We start from the raw sequence: 21,557 nt of genomic DNA, 5'->3' as shown, positions 1-21,557 counted from the left end.
CTTTAGTCATTTTCAGACATAATGACATCTATTTTTAATTTTGTATTTATGTCATTAATAAATAAAAAAAAAATCCAGATTCTTTTTAAAGACTACCAATCTTTTATTTGTTTTCTTTTTAGTTTATAACTATATTAGATTATTACAGTATGCTATGGAGAAATTAACCTTTACGATACTTAAAAAAACTTTTTTGTGCACAAATTTTAACCTATACAGTACATATTTTAAACTTTTTCTAGTCTTTATCATCTAAAGTTATAAAAATTAAAAAATAAGAAGAGTGTCTATATAGACTAAAATAAATTATGCAAAATTTTTAACCTATGTAGTACACATTTTTAGCTTTTTCTAGTTTTTATCATCTAAAGTTATAAAAGGTAAAAATTTTAAAAAAGTGTTTATGCAGACTAAAATAAATTATTTATAAATATAGTTGCCAATTTGTAAAATTTGTTCAACTACATAAACCAATTAATTATTTTTATTTTAACTTAATTTTTTTAAAGAAAATATGAATAATTAAAATAATATGTACAAATAAAAACGGTTAGTTATTTTGTCAAAATAATGTTTTTCTTTCAAGATCCAAAATATAAGGTGTGTGTTAAACATAAATACATATATACATATCCATTTATTACAACTTTACAAGTTTGATTACAAGGAAGTTTATTTATTTAGAAAGGTTTTCTTTTTCCATACATCAAAATAAATATTATCCTGTAAGATATATAACCTTAGTAAATATACATTTTACTCTTAAGGTATTTTCCATGATCACACATAAATAACTATTTAATTTTATAATTAAATTATTTTTTTCAACTTCTAAAAAGTGAAAAAAAAAAGTCAATTAAAAAAAAAGTCATACCAGATAGACATTACTCCATTGACAGCAAAAATTACAGGACGCATGCCATTAGATTGTAACATATGACCGCACCGTCACCCGGTGCATTCGTACCGGAGAGGTTGGGGAATTTTTACTCAAAAGAGAGACAACTTATAGTTGTTCATATATATTTTATATAGTTATTATAAATATTTGTCCCACTTTATTTCTTTTCTATCATACTTTGTAAGGCATCCAAAATTTCCGATTCTAATTGCGGTTGGAGAGGGGAACTGAAAGCAGATAAACAGTGTCTTCTTCTCCCACTTCTCGAAAACTTGACAGGGTTCAGATCTAGAGGAAGATCCATTTTCTCGATCGAGAAAATGGAGCAGTTCGTCGAAAACTTGCCGCCGATGGATCTGATGCGATCTGAGAAGATGACCTTTGTTCAGCTTATCATTCCGGCCGAATCCGCACACCGTGCCATCTCCTATTTAGGCGAACTCGGTCTTCTCCAATTCCGCGACGTAAGTTCTCTTCCAGATCCGACCAAGCTCTTTCGAGATTCCTTGCCATTTCCTCTTTTCTTTGCACTTTTCTTCTTTGCATTGCTGCTCGAGGTCTTCTTTGAGCTTAGTGTGGAGTTTTGGCGCTTATACATGCCTGTGTCATGGAGTAGCTTGAATTAGTATGTTCTTTTGTTTGGATGTTAGTTGAACTGAGTGCGGACCTCTAGGAATGATGAAAACGCAGCACTGTGGGATTCAATGTATGTTCAAATGCTGATGATAACGGTGAATTCAGCTAGTAATTCAGGACGTAGTGGTTTTTGGTTTTACTTATGGTTGACCAGTTTCATTGCTCAGGTCTTGTTGTGTTCGGGATTACTCTTTTTTTTTTCAGAACTGTTGTTTTTAGTCATTAGCATCTGTTTTAGAATGTTATAGGGGGCGCCCCCCTCGGTTGTTGCTTAATAAGTGGTCGAGATCTGTCCACACAACATGCAATAATCGCTACGCGTCTTGAGAGTTGTTGCGCTTTTGATGGTCTTATAGGAAACATTTGTAGTTCAAACTAATTTCTTTCCTTCTTTGTATAGTAGAAATACATTTTGGCCGGCCTTGTAAATTTTATGGATTGGATGTTGCTGGAGTAAAAGTTTTCTGTGGTTTGTCATCATTGCATTTCTTATTGATACTGTTTTCTTGTTTGCAGTTAAATGCTGATAAAAGTCCCTTTCAGAGAACATTTGTTAATCAGGTAATCTGCATTGCACAAATGAAAATTCCTTTTAATTTACTGGTACAATTATGATTGTGGTAATGTTTTCGTGTCCTCCCTTATTACAATTGGAGATATAATCCCTGCAGCTATATCTGTTCGTTATATAGTGACTGTGTAATCATATAGCAGCATCTATAATAGAGAGACATGCCTATTCTCAGTCAAGTTAGCCTAGCTGTTATGTCTGTCGTATATAGTGCTAAGTCATCAACTAGCATAGGTTTAGGTCGTTAGAGACAGTTCTCAGAGTCTATATAAATGTACTCCCTCCAGCATTGAGACATTGAGAATTACAATTTCACTTTTGAGATTCTCTTTCCGATTCTTCTAATGATTAATATTACTTGCATCTTTTTGGCAGGTCAAACGATGTGCAGAAATGTCAAGAAAACTAAGATTCTTCAAGGATCAAATCAGTAAAGCTGGCCTCTTGTCTTCTTCTCGGACTGCATTGCAACCAGATATTGACTTGGAGGATTTGGAGGTCTGTTTCTGTTTTTTATTCTTTTCTCACAGTTGATTACTGTCTGATGGACTTAGAGTTAGCACTTGGGTTACGCTGTCAATAGTAACACGATGCTCTAACATAAGATAGTGGTAATCAGTCTGCGGTGTGATCAAAGATTTTCATTCTTAAATCTGACCATATACTTTTTGTTTGCTTTATTTTATTCCAGATGCAACTTGCTGAACATGAACATGAGCTGATTGAAATGAACTCTAATAGTGACAAACTCCGGCAATCATATAATGAACTCTTGGAATTCAAGATTGTATTACAAAAGGTATGTTTTTCCCTCGGTATATTTTGTGGTGAGCATATTCCAGGTTATCTTTAAGTACTGAAGATGTTTTTGTTTCCTGTTATTTTGGTTACATTAAGCTTCCTGTTGACGTTGAGTTTGCAAATAATGATTTTGATTATCATAATTTAACATTAGTTATACATTTTTTTTTATATTATTTTATCTGCTTTCTTTATAATGTATTCCATCCAATTCCAGTATTGTATTTATTTTTAATTCATGAATTCACCATGTTCTTTTAATGAGTAAAATATCTTCTCTATGCCTTTTGTCATGTATTCAAGATATAAGTTTTTGGGTAAATTTCAGGCATGTGGCTTTCTTGTTTCAAGTCATAACCTTGCACTTTCAGATGAAAGGGAACTACAAGAGAATGTATTTTCAAATGATGCCTATGTAGAGACAGCATCTTTGCTTGAACAGGTTTTTTGTAGTACCCTTTATCATCCTTCATATCTTTTAGCATGATTAGTGCAGATACTGTCACTACTTTTTAGATATTATTTCATTCTGCAAGTGCACTATTCTAAATTGTTTATTACAGGAAATGAGGCCTCAGTCATCAAATTCGTCTGGTTTAAGATTTATCAGTGGGATAATCTGTAAATCCAAGGTTCTTAGGTTTGAAAGAATGTTGTTTCGTGCTACAAGAGGCAATATGCTATTCAACCAGGAACCAGCTGATGAACAAATCATGGATCCTGTTTCAACTGAGATGGTTTTCTTCCTTCTTTTTACCTCTAAGAAGATTGATAATTGAGCTCTTTGTTTCCTTCTTCCCCCCTCCTCTTTCAATCTGTATTTGTCATTTTGAGTTCCTGTTCCCAGTTGGCTTGTACTCCCATTTTCTATGCATAATAATTCAGACTTCTGTGCTTTTCCTTTTCAGATTGAAAAAACAGTGTTTGTCGTGTTTTTCTCTGGGGAACAGGCAAGAACAAAGATTCTGAAAATCTGTGAGGCATTCGGTGCAAATTGTTATCCTGTTCCTGAAGATATTAGCAAGCAGAGGCAAATAACTAGAGAGGTGAGTTTACTTCAGCTAGGAATATGTTATTTTTGGTCTCTTAAATTATTTTTTTCATTATGAAATGTGGTACGAGCGTATTTGTCTGTGATTTAAACTAATACTTTTGAACTCCATATATTGCTCTTGTAATAATCTTTTTTCAATTAGCGGCACTTATACCTAATTATATGCCATCAGTTTTTCGAGTTTCTTTTTTAGCAGTACCATTCATGGTATGAATGAGGTAAGCGTAGTTTGGATACTCAATCGAATTCAACTGTACCTTGTACTTAATATTCCTGTTGTATGTTTCACCTTAACTAACTACACATACAAATAGTTGCAAATATGATGCTTATAGTGGAAAACTTTATTTTTTGGTACAGGTTTCATCCCGTCTTACAGACTTAGAGGCAACTTTGGAAGCTGGGATTAGGCACCGGAACAAGGCTCTAGCTTCTGTTGCAGACCATCTAGGGAAATGGATGAACATGGTAAGAGTTTGGTTCTTTATGTCTTATTCTATAAGATCTTTATTCCATCTAAGTTTCTACTACAAACCATTCCCAATATCTGCAATATCTGTTTAGGGACTATAATAGGTAAGAGATCTCATCCTTATATATTTTGTAATAGATATATATTTTGTACCAATAGATCTCATCCTTATCAATTTGTCCTAGGTAAGAAGAGAGAAGGCTGTGTACGATACACTGAACATGTTAAACTTCGATGTTACAAAAAAATGTCTTGTGGGAGAGGGCTGGTGCCCTCTGCTTGCCAAAACACAGGTATTTCTTCCCAAAATTCTTAATAATTGAAAAATCATCAGTATTCATTATCTAATAAAGAGCTTGCATTTAATGATTTTCCAGATGCAGGAGGCACTGCAACGTGCAACTTTTGATAGCAATTCTCAAGTTGGCATAATCTTCCATCCACTAGAGGCAGTGGAGTCACCACCTACATACTTTCGGACCAACACTTTCACAAATCCATATCAAGAAATTGTTGATGCATACGGGTGAGCGTAGTTACTATTAACATTGACCTTGTATAGGTTCTTTAGTAGCTGCCACATGAATTATTGAATATCTTGTAGTAATTTTTGGTGAGGTTTATATGCATTGTCTGTTCTGAAGTTAGCAATTTGCACGATATGCCATACCTCTGTCTGATAGGTATATGTTCTACCTCTAACATGTTGAGCTTATTTCTTGAAAAGATAAACTTTCCGTGAAAGAAAATTATTTGTAAGTTTTTAATATATGTTTCGCATGAAGTTTCTTTCACCAATCTTCTAATGGAGTCCACAATTTGAATTGTCTTATGGGTGGGGTATTTGAGTGATTAGATAAGTGAAAAAGGATAGCAAAGCTTTGTATATTGGGAGTGAAGAGGACAAATTTCAAGTATTGACCTGATCTCAGTACTGCACAAAATTAATATTTACTGACAGGAAGGTGCAAGAATTGTCTTTTTCCCACCCTTTTTTCTGTTTTTAATTTTAAACTTGTTTCTGGATCGAATGTCTGTTCAAGGGTTTTCAAAACTTCCTTGGCAGTTAAATCATGTAATATTACTATGACATGTTTATTGTTTGAATTTGTTTTCCGGATTGATTCTAAGGATTTAACATGATCGATACTAGTTATTTAGCTTCCTAGCTATTTCATAAACCCACTACAATAAATAGATTCCTAATAGCCTTTTTACATGGCAGTGTTGCAAGATACCAAGAGGCGAACCCTGCAGTTTACACAACTATTATATTCCCTTTCCTATTTGCTTTGATGTTTGGGGACTGGGGTCATGGAATTTGCCTGTTGCTAGGAGCATTGGTTCTTATAGCACGTGAAAACAAGCTCAGCACACAGGTAATTTCATTCTAACTGTAATACAATAATATAATATTGGAAATGTACCCAAAGTTACGTTGTTGGTGATGGAAGGATCAGGCGAAATGCACATACTGGCGTTAGATATGTTGTGGTTCATCTTGGGTGAACATAGTATTTAATTGATACATGTCACATTTGAATGTTCCTTTTCCTTCTAAATCTAAGTAGGGTCATCAGGGTTGGTGTTCAAAGAATAATGTCAATGAAGCCTTTTTATTAGCTGCCGAGCATTCAGTGTTTAGTATTCAAATTCCCATTGCTGGGCTTCCAGTTTGCGTATACCAAAGAAAGAGATAGTAAATTATAAGGGCAAGATGGGAATTGATGTGGAGTTTATTAGAGGAGCCTGGTAGAGTGGACATATGGCAGTAAATTAATGGTAAAAGAAGTGTGGAAAGCACTGGGAATAGAGGGAATACAAGGGAGGGAATGCATTCTGGGAGGGTTTGGTGTAGGGGCAGAGTAGCGTTACTGCTTCTGAATTTAACTCTATATTTTTCATTTCTATCTGTTATTGATCTTGCTTCTGTTACTGAAAACAGAGCTCTGCTCTATTATTTCCCCTGCAATTCCAGTGTGAATACCATTTTCCATCAGAATGAATTAGCTTTATTGTGGATTTTGTTTTTTGGATGCCAGCATTGCTTCTTTTCCCCCAAATATATTGAAAATTGAAATGTTGTATTGAAATGACTTTCTATCATTACTCTATTGTTTACTTTTATTCTGCTCTTGGTTGCAATTCACGCTCACAATTTTTTTTATATTTTTTTAATTTCTGCCAGAAACTTGGAAGCTTTATGGAGATGCTGTTTGGTGGGCGCTATGTGCTTCTTCTAATGGCTCTATTTTCAATCTATTGTGGCTTAATCTACAATGAATTCTTCTCTGTCCCTTTCCACATATTTGGTGCATCTGCATACAAATGCCGCGATAGTTCTTGCAGGTGTTCTATTTGTCTTGAGTGTATGATTTCGTATTAGTTAATTATTTTTTTGTCTTAATATCTGGTATACCATGCCTTACTAATTGATTGGATATGTAACTATTTCACTTGGCTTGTGCAATCAACATTTTTCAATAGTTTCCTAGAGTTTTTTTATCTATCTATCTATCTATCTATCTATTTACATGGGGACATTTGTAGTAAGAGAGCGATTGAGGTGTGAAGAGTAACTCTTCATACAAAAATTATCAATATTATTTGAATTATATCATTGAGATTCGCTCCTCTCACATTACACACACATACATACATGCATAGTGACAAACAAATTTACATGATTGATTGTTCATCCATTTTCTTGCCCATTCCCGCTCCCAATTGCACAGATTTTCGCCCCTCATTTTTCCTGCTCATTTGGATGACTTTTCTCCTGACCACTTTTCCTACCCACTTAATTTTTTCCTGCCACTTTTTCAATATTTTCTCACATATTTTCCACACCATTTTTAGAATAGTTCTAGAATAGATCTCTTTTTGCAATAGTTCTAGAATAGTTTTCTTGACTGCTATGTATCGTGTTGGTTTTCATTGAAGATTGTGCACACACACATTTATATATATATATATATATATATATATATATATATATATATATATATATTTGTCCCTCTGTGTTTCAGTATCTGTTAAGGAGTACTGTCCTTTAAATGTCACCTGTTAAACTAAGAAAAAGTATTCAAAAACACTCAATTCCTCCAACTGGAGAGTTCTCAGACGCACACTACTATTTACAGCTCTTAATATAATAGAGCATCTTTTTGTCCTAATTCTGAGAAACACAAGATCATTTTCAAATGTATCAACTACTAAGTTCCTTTATACATGTTTATTAATGAGATATCTACTCATTTCCCATATAGTAGTAGATGCATTTATTATTGGGCTATTAACAATATGATGCATAAATACTCATTGGTTGAAGAAATTACCCTTAAATTGAGTGGTGTCATCAAATATAACTACCTATTAAACCATTTATTCCATGGATATTTTAGGAATAAAGTTCAAACTTATGGCATTATTAATTAAAATTAACCAATTTAACAGCTTTATTAATCTTGATGAATTAGGCATTTGTGTTTTATATAAAGGATCGAGGTAGTTTTTTGTCCTAGCTTATTTTTAGCCCAATAATCAGCTACACTTCTGTGTATACGTGTATTTTGCAACTGCGTATCCAGATTAAAAAGAGAATAACAGGTATAAAGCTGGTAGGTGTCATATTTAAGAAGAGAATATAAGTTACAAATGGCTTTAAATGTCCTGCTATCCTATGTGAGTTTACTGTTTTAATGACCAGAAGATTTACTCTGCAACCATTGACATAATCCAGGACTATTGAGTAATGATTCACTTTTCACTCAGTTTTTTATCTTCATATTTATGTCATTGGGAATAGTTTGGTTGGAATCCCCTGCACAGTTGCACTACTTTCATTTACTTTATTTGTTTTATATCCTTTTCCTCCTTCAAGTTGTTCTTTCTAATTATAAATGTATTGGATGTGAATTTACATTTTGAAACCTATTCTGCAATTTCTTGATTTGTACGCATCCAGGTTTTAACCTTGGTGCCGTCTTATGTTTCAACATTCCTCACCTTTTATCAGGGATGCACATACTATTGGTTTAGTCAAATACCAAGATCCATACCCATTTGGTGTGGATCCCAGCTGGCGTGGAAGTCGTTCAGAATTGCCTTTCCTGAATTCTTTGAAGATGAAGATGTCCATTTTGTTTGGTGTCGCACATATGAACTTAGGAATTATTTTAAGTTATTTTAATGCACGGTTCTTTGGAAGCTCATTGGATATAAGGTGTCTCACTATTCTCCTTGGCCTGTGCATATATTATTGTGCTATTCTTTTGGCAGTTGATTTAATTTGCTCTTTATGTTATTATCAGGTACCAGTTTGTGCCACAGATGATTTTCCTTAACTGTCTATTTGGGTATCTTTCCCTTCTCATTGTTGTTAAGTGGTGTACTGGCTCTCAAGCAGACCTTTATCATGTAATGATATACATGTTTTTAAGCCCCACGGACAATCTTGGCGAGAATCAGTTGTTCTGGGGCCAAAGACCACTTCAAGTATGATTCTGGTTCTTCTATTCACTGTTGAATAATAATTTGTTGTTTCCTGCTTTTTTTCATCATTCTAAATTAGTGCTTTGTTGTGCAGATTGTGTTATTGCTTTTGGCTGTAATTGCAGTTCCATGGATGCTCTTTCCAAAACCTTTTATATTAAAGAAGCTTCATACTGAGGTGCCACATCTACCTGTTTTGTGTATATGGTTTTCTTGCTTGAAAGTTTGTAATTATATTTAGCCAGATTACTTTATTGTACTGACCGATATTTACACGTGCTTGGCTTGAGTTTCCCCCTTTTGGAAGCAAATATATGTATAAAGTTGCTGAAAATTGATTCTCCTTGACAAGCATTATAAGATTGATTTTCTTCTGAATCAATATGTTTAACTAATAAATTACTTATCACTCCTGTCAGCTGTGCTGACAGCTGTTCTGCATATAGTTTGTCTTTGTTCCACACTTTCATTACAGTTAGTAATTAAGGAGTTGATGCTGAGGAGTTTGTCAAGATTATTAATCTTTTGTCTTTCTGGCATTGTATAGAGATTTCAAGGTCGTAGTTATGGCTTACTAAACACTTCTGAGGTGGATCTTGAGGCGGAGCCTGATTCTGCCAGACAACATCATGAAGAATTCAATTTCAGTGAAGTCTTTGTTCACCAAATGATCCATGCCATTGAATTTGTTCTAGGTTCTGTTTCTAATACAGCATCATATCTTCGTCTTTGGGCATTAAGGTTTGCACGGTCACCATTTTCCTTCGTCTCCATGTATTCCTATATTATGGATTGTTATTCCTTGTCTAATTTTAATTTCCAATTGTACAGTTTGGCTCACTCTGAACTTTCTACTGTTTTCTATGAGAAAGTCCTGCTTTTAGCTTGGGGGTAAGTTTAACTAATAACTTGTTATATTACTTTCAACATTACTATTAAGATTTTTCTGTATTGTTTAGCATTACTGAAATGTTTAATAAATAAACCCGCATGTGGTTGAAAATGTATTTAGTCCACAACTATTCATTTTTAGCCCCTAAAAAACTGTTTCGTTTTTTTCCCGCTTTTTTTTTTTTTTTTTTTGAGATAGTGACCACGATATCACAATTTTCATCAGCAAAAGATCTCAATGAGATGGATGCTTTGATTTTAGGGACTAAAGTGAATCAAAATCTTGCCTTGATTTTAGTTAGAAACAGTTTTTTTTGTCACCTAATATCCTCGGACAAGTCTAAAAGATATTTTTGAGGTACATTAATTTTTGAAAAGATAATGAGTTCGTGTTTTTGTTTTATTAATGTATCCATCATAAAAATTAAGGCCGATCAATTTTTTTGTAATAAATATTGGCTCTACAATTAATATATTATATATACTGCAAATTTAGTTACATTCGAAGCTGCATGGAAAACCTTTGCTTGGGTTATAATTTCAATATTTTAGCTTTTTGAATTATCTATCTCTATACTTGTTTATAATTTCAATATTTTAGCTTTCGGAATTGTCTATCTGTAATGTTTTTCCATTCCATTGTTGTGTGTGTATATAATCTTATTCTTTAATAAATGTCATTCCTGGATGTATTTAATACAGATATGACAATCTTATCATTCGATTGGTGGGGCTCACCGTTTTTTCCTTTGCAACTGCCTTTATACTACTTATGATGGAGAGTCTCAGTGCTTTTCTTCATGCGCTGCGGCTTCACTGGGTAGAATTTCAAAATAAATTCTACCATGGCGATGGCTATAAGTTCAGACCTTTTTCATTTGCTTCCTTAACAGAGGAAGATGATTGATCCATTTATATATGCTGATTAATGGCAAATATATGCAAGGGATATTTACACAAGTGAAGGAAGCACAAAATGAGAATTTGTAATTTAGTGGCTATGGTTGTTAGGTTTTCTTGGTAATATTCCTGCTTGATATTGACCTGACAACAAAATATTCCTGCTCATTTCCTGTGGCTATGGGGTTGTAAGAAGATCTCATTGCCAATGGTCATGGAAAGTATCTCTAACAGAATACCTGCTTTATAGTTTTGTATTATTTTTCTTTTGCTTAGAATAGGAAACAGAGGAGCCAAGGGCAATGGAAGGGACTGTTTAGAGTAATTTTTTGTAAAGAGGAGTTGGAATCCATCAGAGTGTAGCTACTGGATTTTGGTTGTTTGGGGTTACATACATATATATATATACATGATGTAGGTCAGGATTTCCCGGGAAATAACCAATTTTTCTGAATTTTTTTTATGTTGATAGATGAAGTTATAGAACCCCAATCTTTCTTTTGTAATGATTGATCAAATATATGGAAATCTGAAGTTGAATAATGCCATCTGGACGAGCTTGTATAATGCCAATTTTGGCAACTTACAATTTGAAATGTCACTTCCACTGTCTGTCAAGTTGAATAAATACTTGTATACTTGTTTAATTGTTTAATTAAATTTTACTGTTATTCAATAATTTCTTATCTTATAAGGATTTAAATTATGAGTTTATTTATACTGATAAGGATTCAATAAATTCTTATTTTTACGTTTAATTTCTACACATTCGTTTTTAAAGCGTCGATTTTCAATGGCATGAATGTTTTAATATGTAAATGAAAAAGTAGTAATTAGCTGTTTTTGTTAAAGTAATTTCTCTGAGATTGATGACACAGCCAACATATTACAAGGAAATGGACTCGCTTCCAGTGAATGGATTGAGGAGAATATTTCAAAGTAATGGGAAGCTTTTTATGAATATTTCAAAGTTTGTTAAATCGTTTGTCAGTATGATAGCATTTTATCATGTGAAAAAAAGAATCGAGTCCTGTATTTTACATTTTAAGTGTTTACTTTGTCGAGAATGAGAATGGATTCTTTTCACTCATAACTCATTTATTATATTCTCAACTATCTATATAAAGTTATAGCTTATAAAAACATTTATCATATTCTCTCTTATCTCGTTAAAAAATTAGCTTTACACGCTACTAAAGAGAGTAAAATTGTTTTTTTTTTCAATAGAAAAAAATATTTATTATATTCTCTCTTATCTATTACAAATTAATTTTACATACTGTCATTGACAGTAAGATAATTTTTTTCTCAATATTTTACATTTTTTTTCAAATATGAATTATTGCTGTTATTTTTAAATTAAAAGTTAAACTAGATTATAGTTTATTTTAAATTATACCATTTTCTATTTTTTTAACTTAAAATTAAATATTTTTTATTGTTATTTCGACCGTGAGCATTTTTCACAAGAGTGTATGAGTATTTTATTATCTCTAACGTGAATTAAATCCTGTTTTATTTAATTTCCAACAAAATTTTCATTTAAAATGTCATTTTCATTATTACATGATCACTTTAAAGTTAAATAAAATTTTATGACGTTTTTATAATGATTCAATTCATTGAAAGAATATATTAAAGTCATCTATTGGCCTTCATTTCATCTCCTCCAAGCGGGGTTTTCCTCCACCTCCATTATTTTTTTCTTGTATCTCTAAACTTTTTCTTAATAATGTTTAAACTATTCTTCTAATAATGATAATTTTTTTCTCTTATAATTGTCCCACCAACACACCATCGAATTTGATTTTCACTTTTTATTAACCTAAACCTAGTACAACATTTTTCTTCTCAGATTTTGAAATCAATCTAAAAATTTATCGGATTTTGAAATTTCAGTTTAAAAATTTATTTTCGAAATATAATTTAAGAACTAACCCAATTTTCAAATATGATTAAGAAACTCATTGAGTTTTAAAATTTGGTGAAGGTATTTTTTATATTTCAAAATTTGATAAATATTTTTTATTTATTTTGAAATCCGATAGACACTTTGTTAGGGAGATTCGACACACACATATATCTTCATGATGGTAAGATATTGTCCGCTTGTCGAACCTCCTCAAAAGTGTATCAGAGCTGATGGTTCAGGTGAAGCCTGAGAGGTGGCCAGATAGCCAGATGAATCATGAGAGATAAGAGCAAGAGATGCTCAGTGTTGACCATGGTGTGACCATGGTGTACTCGAGGATAAAAAACAAAGTCTCACATCGTATAAAATAAAAAACAGATATGAGTTTATATACACATAGATACTTCCTTAATAATAAAAGACTTTTTTGAATGGTACCAAAAGTAAATCCGTCAAAGCGGACAATATTTGATCATTTTTATTTAAATTTTTGTTAAATTAAAATTAATCCAAATAAAATAAATTTTATTCTTTTAATTCATATAAATATTTAAAAGAAAAGTATACTAATTAAAATAATTATTAAATATTAATTTAAAACCAAATTTAAACCAATATGTTAACCTGATTTTGAAATTTTAAAAATAAAAATTTGAATAACCAGATATGTTAAAATATATTTAAATTTCAATACTAATGATTTTTTTAATCAGATTTTAAAATTTGTATGTTTTGAAATTTGATATGTTTCTAAACTAAATTTTAAAATTTGATAAGTTCTTAAATTAGAAATCTTTAAATTATGAAATTTGATAGAATTTTTTTTTATCAAAATTTAGAATTTGACGAATTCATAAAAAAGTTTAAAATTTAATGATTTTTTAAACTTGATTTCCAAATCTTATGATTTTTTTAACTAGATTTTGAAATAAAGTATATGAAAAAAAGGGTATAAATTTCAAACTTCACTTAAACCTAGAAGATGAACGAAATGAAAAAAAAAAAAGATAAAGTTGAACAAACAAAATGACAAGAGGTTTACTTGTTCATCACAAAACACAAAGAGAGAAAATGAGAGTGGAGAAGACTTGAATTTTAGAGATTTATTATTTTATTAGATTTGGATACAGTAATATTTTGTTTGGTTTGATAGAGATAAAAGAAGAATGGGTAGTTATGATTTTGTGTTTATTAGGTAGAATATTATTTTATGACAGAATAAACAGATTTTATTTTTAGGTTATCGTTTTTTTATTATTTGTATTTGGCCCAATTTGTACCTATTTAAAGGTTATCAATGTTTAATAAAAATCATCTACAATGGATTAAAGAATGGATTTAAGAGTAAAATTATTTGCGTGGATCACGTGTGTATGGGAAGATTTTCCCAACAAATGGATGCTTGAGTAAATATTTGGTAAGCATTATTCCTAATTTTTATTACTTTATATATATTTTTTACATTTCATGAGTAAGGGATCTTCAACAAACTGTCTACTTTTTTACGTTTTTACTTACCATTTTATTTAAATTTAATTTATTTTTTTAAATTTAATCATTTTTTTATAATTTACCTATTTTTAAAAATTAAATAAATAAATAAAAATTATCTATAATTAAAATGTAAAATTTATTTATATTTATTTTTATAATTATAATTTAATAAATGTCAAATATATAAATATATATATAATTTGGTCATAATCCGATAGAAATCCAATTTCTCTTTGAACTTAAAACATTATTAACCTTATATTTGATAAAAAAAAAAAAAAACTAGAAAAATAGCCGAAGCTGTATTTGGGCCATATGAGTCCATATTGGATAAGTGGGTATTTAATTGGGTCAGTCCATGAAAGTGGTCGAGGAAATGCGGTCACCGCTGTTAACTGATGGAAGCGACAACCGGAATGAGGGAAATCTAAACCGAGAATCTGTGCCTACGCAATCTCCCCCATGTCTGCATGTCACGACACGTCGTGAGCCAAATGGAGAATCGCTTAAGTTAGCCTCTTCCACACTCATCTCTTCCACAAAAGGAATCAAACACCTTCCTCTGCAACTGCAACTGCAACTGCATCAAACTCTCAGAAAAAGAAAATGGAAAACCTCCATAATCACAGGAGCATTACCAATGCCAATACTGGACCTCCACGTGGCTTTACGGATATTTTCAGGAGAGAGTTCGGCTTCTCTCATCCCAGCGCTTTTGCGCGTCGCTTTTCAGCTTCCGAGGTTTTCCTCAATCTCCCTCTCACATTCGGTTTTCACATTTTTCCCTTTCCAAATTTCTCTGATCAATCACCGCCAACTGACAAATATTTTTATTGTAACTTCAAATCTATACAATACAATACTCTTCATGGAATGTAAAGTGAAAAATCTATTCGGTCAATCAACTGCGATTTGTAGGTATCATGTTTTATAATGTGTGTAAGTTAACCTTATTTTTCCTTGACCATTTTGTTAACTGTTGAATTCCTATTTGTATGGAGAGTTTTTTTGCTTTGGTGATTTCTATATTTAAAAGAAAAAAATTAGTTTACAACTATCCGTTTGATTTGTTGTGAGGGTTATTTTATTTCCACTTGCAGGTGCTTGTGAAGAGCTTGAATTTATACGGGAAGTTAGATGGTCATGGAGGGTGTGTGAATGCAGTGGAATTTAACTCCACTGGTGACCTTCTTGTATCTGGTTCTGATGACCGTCAAGTTATGTTATGGAATTGGGCATCCAAAGCTAGATTGCTTGCATACCCATCTGGCCACACAGACAACATATTCCAGACAAAGATTATGCCATTTTCCGGTGATTGTCGAATAATAACTTCTGCTGGTGATGGCCAGGTAAATAAACCGTCAAATTCTGCATCGAATCAAATATTCTGTGTAGCTCCAAAATAGGAGGCTTCAATTCCCTTTGCTTCCTCTTTTTTAGGAACAAGTATACGGGTGTTGATTAATTTTACCAAAATGTTATCCTTTTGTCGGTTATCCAAATGTTACTATAATTCTCCACACCCATAGTCCAGACTCTAGATTTAAGGTCGACATAACTCGTGCTTTTTAACAGGCAAGGCTTGGCCTTTTCCGGGAGGATGGTGGAGTTGAGACTACATTGTTGGGGAAGCACCATGGTTGTGTATACAAGCTTGCTGTGGAGCCTGGAAGTCCCCACATATTTTACAGTTCTGGTGAAGATGGATTTATTCAACATGTTAGTCAAGTATTACAGCGTGTTCCACGTTGAAGCTCTCCTTTATGCTATCCCCATACAGTTATAAGTTTGTTTCTTTTGCAGTTTGATTTGCGAAGTAATTCTGCTACAAAACTCTTCTGTTGTTACTCATCAACTGGAAAACAGACTCCAAGCAAAATAGGGTTGACTTCCATTGTGATTGACTGTAGAAATCCGTATTACTTTGCTGTTGGTGGTTCTGATGAATATGCACGTGTTTATGACTTAAGAAAATGCCAATGGGTTTCATCTAGAAATTCAGATCAACCCGTTAGCACGTTTTGCCCCCGTCACTTAATTGGTTCAAATAATGTCCATATTACAGGATTGGCTTATTCAATTAATAGTGAACTCCTTGTTTCTTATAATGATGAGCTCATCTATCTGTTTCAAAAGAATGAGGGCATGTGTTCTTCACCTTCATCTGAGGATTTGAAGAACACTAATGAGCCACAGGTTTACTCAGGCCACAGAAATGCACAGACAATTAAAGGGGTGAATTTTTTTGGCCCGAATGATGAGTATGTCTTGAGTGGTTCAGATTGTGGTCATATATTCATCTGGAAGAAGAAGGAAGCTAAGCTAGTGAGATTAATGATAGGCGATCAACATGTTGTAAATCAACTTGAGGCCCATCCTCATATACCTATCCTTGCTACTTGCGGTATAGAAAAAAATGTGAAAATCTGGGCTCCTCAAGGGAATGATATACCTCCACTTCCTGGAAATGTGAAAGAGGTACCATTTATGCTGTCTTTATTTTTTCCTTCATTCATACTCTTTCCATTACTCAACTACTTTCTTTACTTACACAGGATATGTTTGATGCATTTCTTTTTTTTTTCATATTCTGATTTTCTTATTGTTGTTCATGTGACCAGATAATGGAGGCAAACAGACAAGGCAGAGAAGACCGATCACGAGTAACCCTTACCCCTGACGTTATAATGCATGTTCTTCGCCTGCAGAGGCGGCAGACATTGGCATATATTGAAAGGAGACATAGTAGGGCAGATATTATGAGTGATGACGACGATGCAGAGGGCTACCTTTTAGGACGCTTGGATGGTGATGCCTCTTCTGAAGAGGATTCTCCTGGAAATTCCAGAGATTGCAACATCAGCTGAAGCTTACACTAGCGGGTTTGGCTTCTTTGGCTGACTAATTCTTTAGAAATACTAAATGATGTTAGCTTCACTGTTTTTCTCTAAGCAGTACCATATACATATACATGTATGGAACGTGTGCTAATAAACATAATTAGGTAAAACACTGCAGAGGTGTAAAATCTGGATTGCTCAAAGTTGAAGTTAGGCAGAGTGCTTTTATATACTATTTCATATGTACAGGTATAAATTTGTCTTGGTAATTAAAGCAAGTGTACATTTGATACTGTAGAAATAAGTGAATAACCCTACTCTTGATTTTATAATGTTGAATGTCAACGATTTTGGTAAATTAAAGCGAGTCTGAATTTGATATTGTAGAAATAAGTGAATAGCCTTGGTTTTGATTTTAATAGGATTTGTTAATCAAAGCAAGTATAAATTTGACAATGTACTAATAAGTGAGTAACCCTACTCCTGATTTTATTATGTTTAATGTAAATGGTGTTTTTCATATATAGTTTTTTATGATTTTATGTCAAGATGATATATAGAACTTAACTGTTGTCTAATATTTTTCAAAAGGGTATGATTGAAATATATAAAGTTGATCATGATTTTCATTATTCTAGGAAAAGGAAAGTTTGAAGCAAGATTTTACATGTTTTATTTCTTTGTTGCTGAACAGTAGAAAAGTCGTCTTCAAACATGTGTTCTATTAGTTTTAAATTGTAATAATTAGTCTTATTTTTTATATTTAATTTCCCTTTATTTAGTTTAATTGTTAGTGTTAAATATCAATTATTATAATTGATATTATAATAATTGATATTAAACTGGTAAAGTTTATTCTCTTTTCAATTAGGTTATTAATTTGTATATTTATACTATTGTAATCCAATAATCAAATAAATTCATCCAAAATACTTTTCTATATGGTATCAGGTTTTCTGATCCTTTTCTACACTGTCTTTGTTGCCGCCGGTGGCCTATGGCAGTCGTCACCGGTGCCCCCTAAAAGTCTTTTTTTTATCCGATGTCTTTTATCTTCTACTTGTTCATGGATTGTTTGGTTATAAACTTTTTGCCATTCACGATCCTTTGTTTTTTTTATCTTCTTCAACACAGGACATCACTCCTTCACTCTTAGTAGTGTTACCAAGCTTCTACTCTCAAATTACCTCACTTGAAAACTTCAAGTTGAAGCTCTCTTGATGGCTATGATCTTCTTAAATATCCAAATGGATCCTTACCTGCGTCGCCGATGACGATCAACACCACCATTATACCTCTAACTCCGAATCCTGCTTATCAAACCTGCACCGGCAACTTACATGGACTGTTGACTGCCCACAAGACTTTCCAGTGTGATTTGTCCTCACTCGCACACTTTCCGAGAAAACTTTCAGAAGGTCACCCATCCTAAATTACTCCATGCTAAGCACACTTAACCATGGATTTCTTACGAGTTAGGCTACCGAAAAACAAATGCATTTGTTGATATGAGTAACCAAATCAATTCCTTTAAGTTATCCTTCATTGTATAGTCTCATACCTATATAGTCTCTAGACCTCTCTCATTCCGGTGTATGTTCGATTCGTTCATGTGTCCCTTCCATTAGAAGCCTGTCAGGAGTCGTTCCTTGTCCATGCCTCTTGCATCGACGATCACTCCCCGCCATCGTTAGTGCCCAGGTGTAACATGCCCACTAGCTTCCGCTTGGTTCGTCCTCAAACCACACTGTACTGGGAGAGGCTAGGCTCTGATATCACTTGTAACGCCCCATCAACTTACATGGTGTGTTAACTGCCCCCACACATCAACACAAGGCTTTTCAGTGTGGTTTGTTCTCACTCGCACACTTTCCGAGAAAACTTCCCAGAAGGTCACCCATCGAGCTACACAACACTTTATAATATAACATGTAACTTTCATTAAAAATTATTCAAGCCTTAATATACTATTACTCATAAATCTTATTTTCTCGGGTCTTACATTCACCCACCTCAAAAGAATTTTCGTCTCCGAAAATTGATCTAATCAACAAAAAGATAAGGGTATAAACAAATGCATTGCACCCTGAGTCAAAAAAAACACAAACACAACTACCATTGAAGAAACACGTGTCTTGGATTAAGTTACCTGACTGAGACGCCTCGGCCTCCATCATGGCAAAGACTCGTCCTGCTGCCTTTGGCTTCCCTCCAGAAAACTTTTGTGTCTTCGGTGCCCCTCCTGGTATCTTCTTCTCTGGACATGAAGATGCGAAGTGTCCAGGCTTATAGCAAAAGTAACATTTCTTCTCCTCAAGCTTTGAAACTGTTAGTCTCGGACAATTCCTCCTTATGTGAGGACCTCCACACTCGAAGCATTTCAAGCCTCCAAAACCACCTTGTTGTGGCCTAGCATACAACTTCTTTTGATTTCTACCTCCAGAAAAACTACCATTTTGAGGTCTCATCACACAGTGTTGGCTCTCCTCCGTTCGCTCTGCCACAAGGTTTGTTCTACTATATCCGAGAAATCTCTAATTTTAAGATGAACAAGTGTTGTCAATATTTGATAACGAAATCCTTGCTCGAACCTCCTGCACTTCCATTCATCAGTCAGATTATGTGTATAGAATCGAGCCAGATACTCGAATCTCTCTTTGTATTCCTGTACTGACATACTTCCTTGTCGTAAGGCTAAAAACTCTCTCGCGCTCCTACTTGGCACTGGCGAGAAAGTATCTCTCCAAGAATCTGTTTTTGAAATCTTCCCAAGTGGCCATCTCTCCCCGAGCATTCATTCCTCTCTGCATTCCACGCCACTAGTACTCTGCCTCTCCCGCTAGCATATAAGTGGCAAATACTAACTTTTGACCATCTGTGCATTCAATTGCTTCAAAAAATTTCTCGAGATTGCAGATCCAGTCATCGGCCTCATCTGGAGTTGCCTTACCATTGAACTTGACCGGATTGTGGCGTAGGAAGTCATTCATACCCACCCGATGCCTGTTTGTTTACTCATTCTGTTGCCCTTGTTGCGTCAGCTGGGCCAGTTGTGCCTATTGTCCATGTAAAACATATGTTATCTACTGAAAAGCCCGCACGAAATCAGCAGTAGCACCGGTAGGGGTAGGTGTTCTTCTTGGGCTCGACATCCTTAACCAATTATAATACAAACATATAAGACATCATTTACACAATCAGAATTACACAACGAAGCTAGGCGAACTCACTCCCCAAAAGCCCAAAGGTTTTTCGAAAACCGTGCTCCCAGTTCGGAAACAATGTAATTGGATTTACTTTAATTCGTTGTTTATTTTATAAATTTCAGTATTATATAATTGGATTTCTACGATGGTATGATGATTTTGAAATTTTTTAATTTTTCTCGTAATCTGGACATCTAAAAAATCGGGATGTTACATTTGGTATCAGAGCACTGTTTTCGAAAAACCTTTGGGCTTTTGGGGAGTGAGTTTGCCTAGCTTCGTTGTGTAATTCTGATATTTTGTGTAAATGGTGTCTTATATGTTTGTATTATAATTGGCTAAGGATGTCGAGCCCAAGAACACCTACCCATACCAGTGCTACTGCTGATTTCACGCGGGCTTTTTAGCAGATAGCATATGTTTTACATGGACAATAGGCACAACTGGCCCAGCTGGCGCAACGGGGGCAACAGAAGGAGCAAACAAACAGGCATCGGGTGGGTATGAATGACTTCCTACGCTACAATCCAGTCAAGTTCAATGGTAAGGCAACTCCAGATGAGGCCGATGATTGGATCTGCAATCTCGAAAAAAATTTTGAAGCAATTGAATACACAGATGGTCAAAAGTTAGTATTTGCCACTTATATGCTAGCGGGAGAGGCAGAGTACTGCTAGCGTGGAATGCGGAGAGGAACGAATGCTCGGGGAGAGATGGCCACTAGGAAAGATTTCAGAAACAGATTCTTGGAGAGATACTTTCCCGCCAGTGCCAAGCAGGAGCGCGAGAGACAGTTTTTAGCCTTACGACAAGGAAGTATGTCAGTACAGGAATACAAAGTGAGATTCGAGTATCTGGCTTGATTCTATACATAGAATCTAACCGATGAACGGTAGTGCAGGAGGTTCGAGCAAGGATTTCGTCATCAGATATTGAAAGCACTTGTTCATCTTAAAATTAATGATTTCCCGGAGTTAGTAGAGCAAGCCTTGGTGGCAGAGCGAATGGAGGAGAGCCAACACCGTGTCATGAGACCTCAAAATGGTAGTTTTTCTGGAGGTAGAAATCAAAAGAAGTCGTATGCTAGGCCACAACAAGGTGGTTTTAGAGGCTTGAAATGCTTCGAGTGTGGAGATCCTCACATAAGGAGGAATTGTCCGAGACTAACAGTTTCAAAGCCTGAGGAGAGGAAATGTTACTTTTGCTATAAGCCTGGACACTTTGCATCTTCATGTCCAGAGAAGAAGATACCAGGAGGGGCACCGAAGACACAAAAGTTTTCTGGAGGGAAGCCAACGGCAGCAGGACGAGTCTTTGTCATGACGGGGGTCGAGGCGTCTCAGGGTGCAATGCATTTGTTTATACCCTTATCTTTTTGTTGA

The 21,557-nt window shown here is 34.1% G+C and overlaps 3 protein-coding genes across 3 annotated transcripts; all 3 read left to right on the top strand.

Annotated features, from left to right (window-relative positions):
• The first annotated feature begins 916 nt into the window (after positions 1-916).
• On the top strand, positions 917-11,263 carry LOC106759283 (V-type proton ATPase subunit a1). Its single transcript, XM_014642377.2, has 18 exons — positions 917-1,365; positions 2,054-2,098; positions 2,484-2,606; positions 2,800-2,907; positions 3,238-3,351; positions 3,473-3,646; positions 3,818-3,955; positions 4,324-4,431; positions 4,621-4,728; positions 4,813-4,961; positions 5,661-5,814; positions 6,624-6,784; positions 8,454-8,660; positions 8,749-8,932; positions 9,024-9,107; positions 9,477-9,670; positions 9,761-9,820; positions 10,523-11,263. Exons 1-18 carry the CDS (start codon positions 1,222-1,224, stop codon positions 10,725-10,727), a joined length of 2,460 nt encoding a protein of 819 aa, XP_014497863.1. The 5' UTR covers positions 917-1,221; the 3' UTR covers positions 10,728-11,263.
• A 3,223-nt stretch (positions 11,264-14,486) lies between these two features.
• Positions 14,487-17,405, top strand: LOC106758149 (DDB1- and CUL4-associated factor 8). The gene is made up of 5 exons (XM_014641083.2): positions 14,487-14,867; positions 15,227-15,478; positions 15,705-15,848; positions 15,933-16,607; positions 16,751-17,405. Exons 1-5 carry the CDS (start codon positions 14,733-14,735, stop codon positions 16,994-16,996), a joined length of 1,452 nt encoding a protein of 483 aa, XP_014496569.1. The 5' UTR covers positions 14,487-14,732; the 3' UTR covers positions 16,997-17,405.
• Positions 17,406-20,858: 3,453 nt separating this feature from the next.
• Positions 20,859-21,557, top strand: LOC106758282. The gene is made up of 2 exons (XM_014641220.1): positions 20,859-20,995; positions 21,077-21,557. Exons 1-2 carry the CDS (start codon positions 20,859-20,861, stop codon positions 21,555-21,557), a joined length of 618 nt encoding a protein of 205 aa, XP_014496706.1.

The sequence above is a fragment of the Vigna radiata genome, chromosome 4, assembly GCF_000741045.1.
Source record: "Vigna radiata var. radiata cultivar VC1973A chromosome 4, Vradiata_ver6, whole genome shotgun sequence".
Classification (NCBI taxonomy): Eukaryota; Viridiplantae; Streptophyta; class Magnoliopsida; order Fabales; family Fabaceae; genus Vigna; species Vigna radiata.
Note: the sequence above shows the minus strand (reverse complement) of the source record. Positions and strands in the feature narration are given on the sequence as shown.

What these genes read in the sequence shown, in the direction of transcription:
- LOC106759283 (XM_014642377.2), top strand. Translation starts at nt 1,222, where the DNA reads ATGGAGCAGTTCGTCGAAAACTTGCCGCCGATGGATCTGATGCGATCT. An exon ending in GAAATTGTTGATGCATACGG is followed by an intron (nt 4,962 to 5,660) that starts GTGAGCGTAGTT and finishes TTTACATGGCAG; the next exon opens with TGTTGCAAGATACCAAGAGG. An exon ending in CTTCGTCTTTGGGCATTAAG is followed by an intron (nt 9,671 to 9,760) that starts GTTTGCACGGTC and finishes CCAATTGTACAG; the next exon opens with TTTGGCTCACTCTGAACTTT.
- LOC106758149 (XM_014641083.2), top strand. Translation starts at nt 14,733, where the DNA reads ATGGAAAACCTCCATAATCACAGGAGCATTACCAATGCCAATACTGGA. An exon ending in GTCGCTTTTCAGCTTCCGAG is followed by an intron (nt 14,868 to 15,226) that starts GTTTTCCTCAAT and finishes TTCCACTTGCAG; the next exon opens with GTGCTTGTGAAGAGCTTGAA. An exon ending in CTTCTGCTGGTGATGGCCAG is followed by an intron (nt 15,479 to 15,704) that starts GTAAATAAACCG and finishes GCTTTTTAACAG; the next exon opens with GCAAGGCTTGGCCTTTTCCG.
- LOC106758282 (XM_014641220.1), top strand. Translation starts at nt 20,859, where the DNA reads ATGCGGAGAGGAACGAATGCTCGGGGAGAGATGGCCACTAGGAAAGAT. An exon ending in GCCTTACGACAAGGAAGTAT is followed by an intron (nt 20,996 to 21,076) that starts GTCAGTACAGGA and finishes ACGGTAGTGCAG; the next exon opens with GAGGTTCGAGCAAGGATTTC.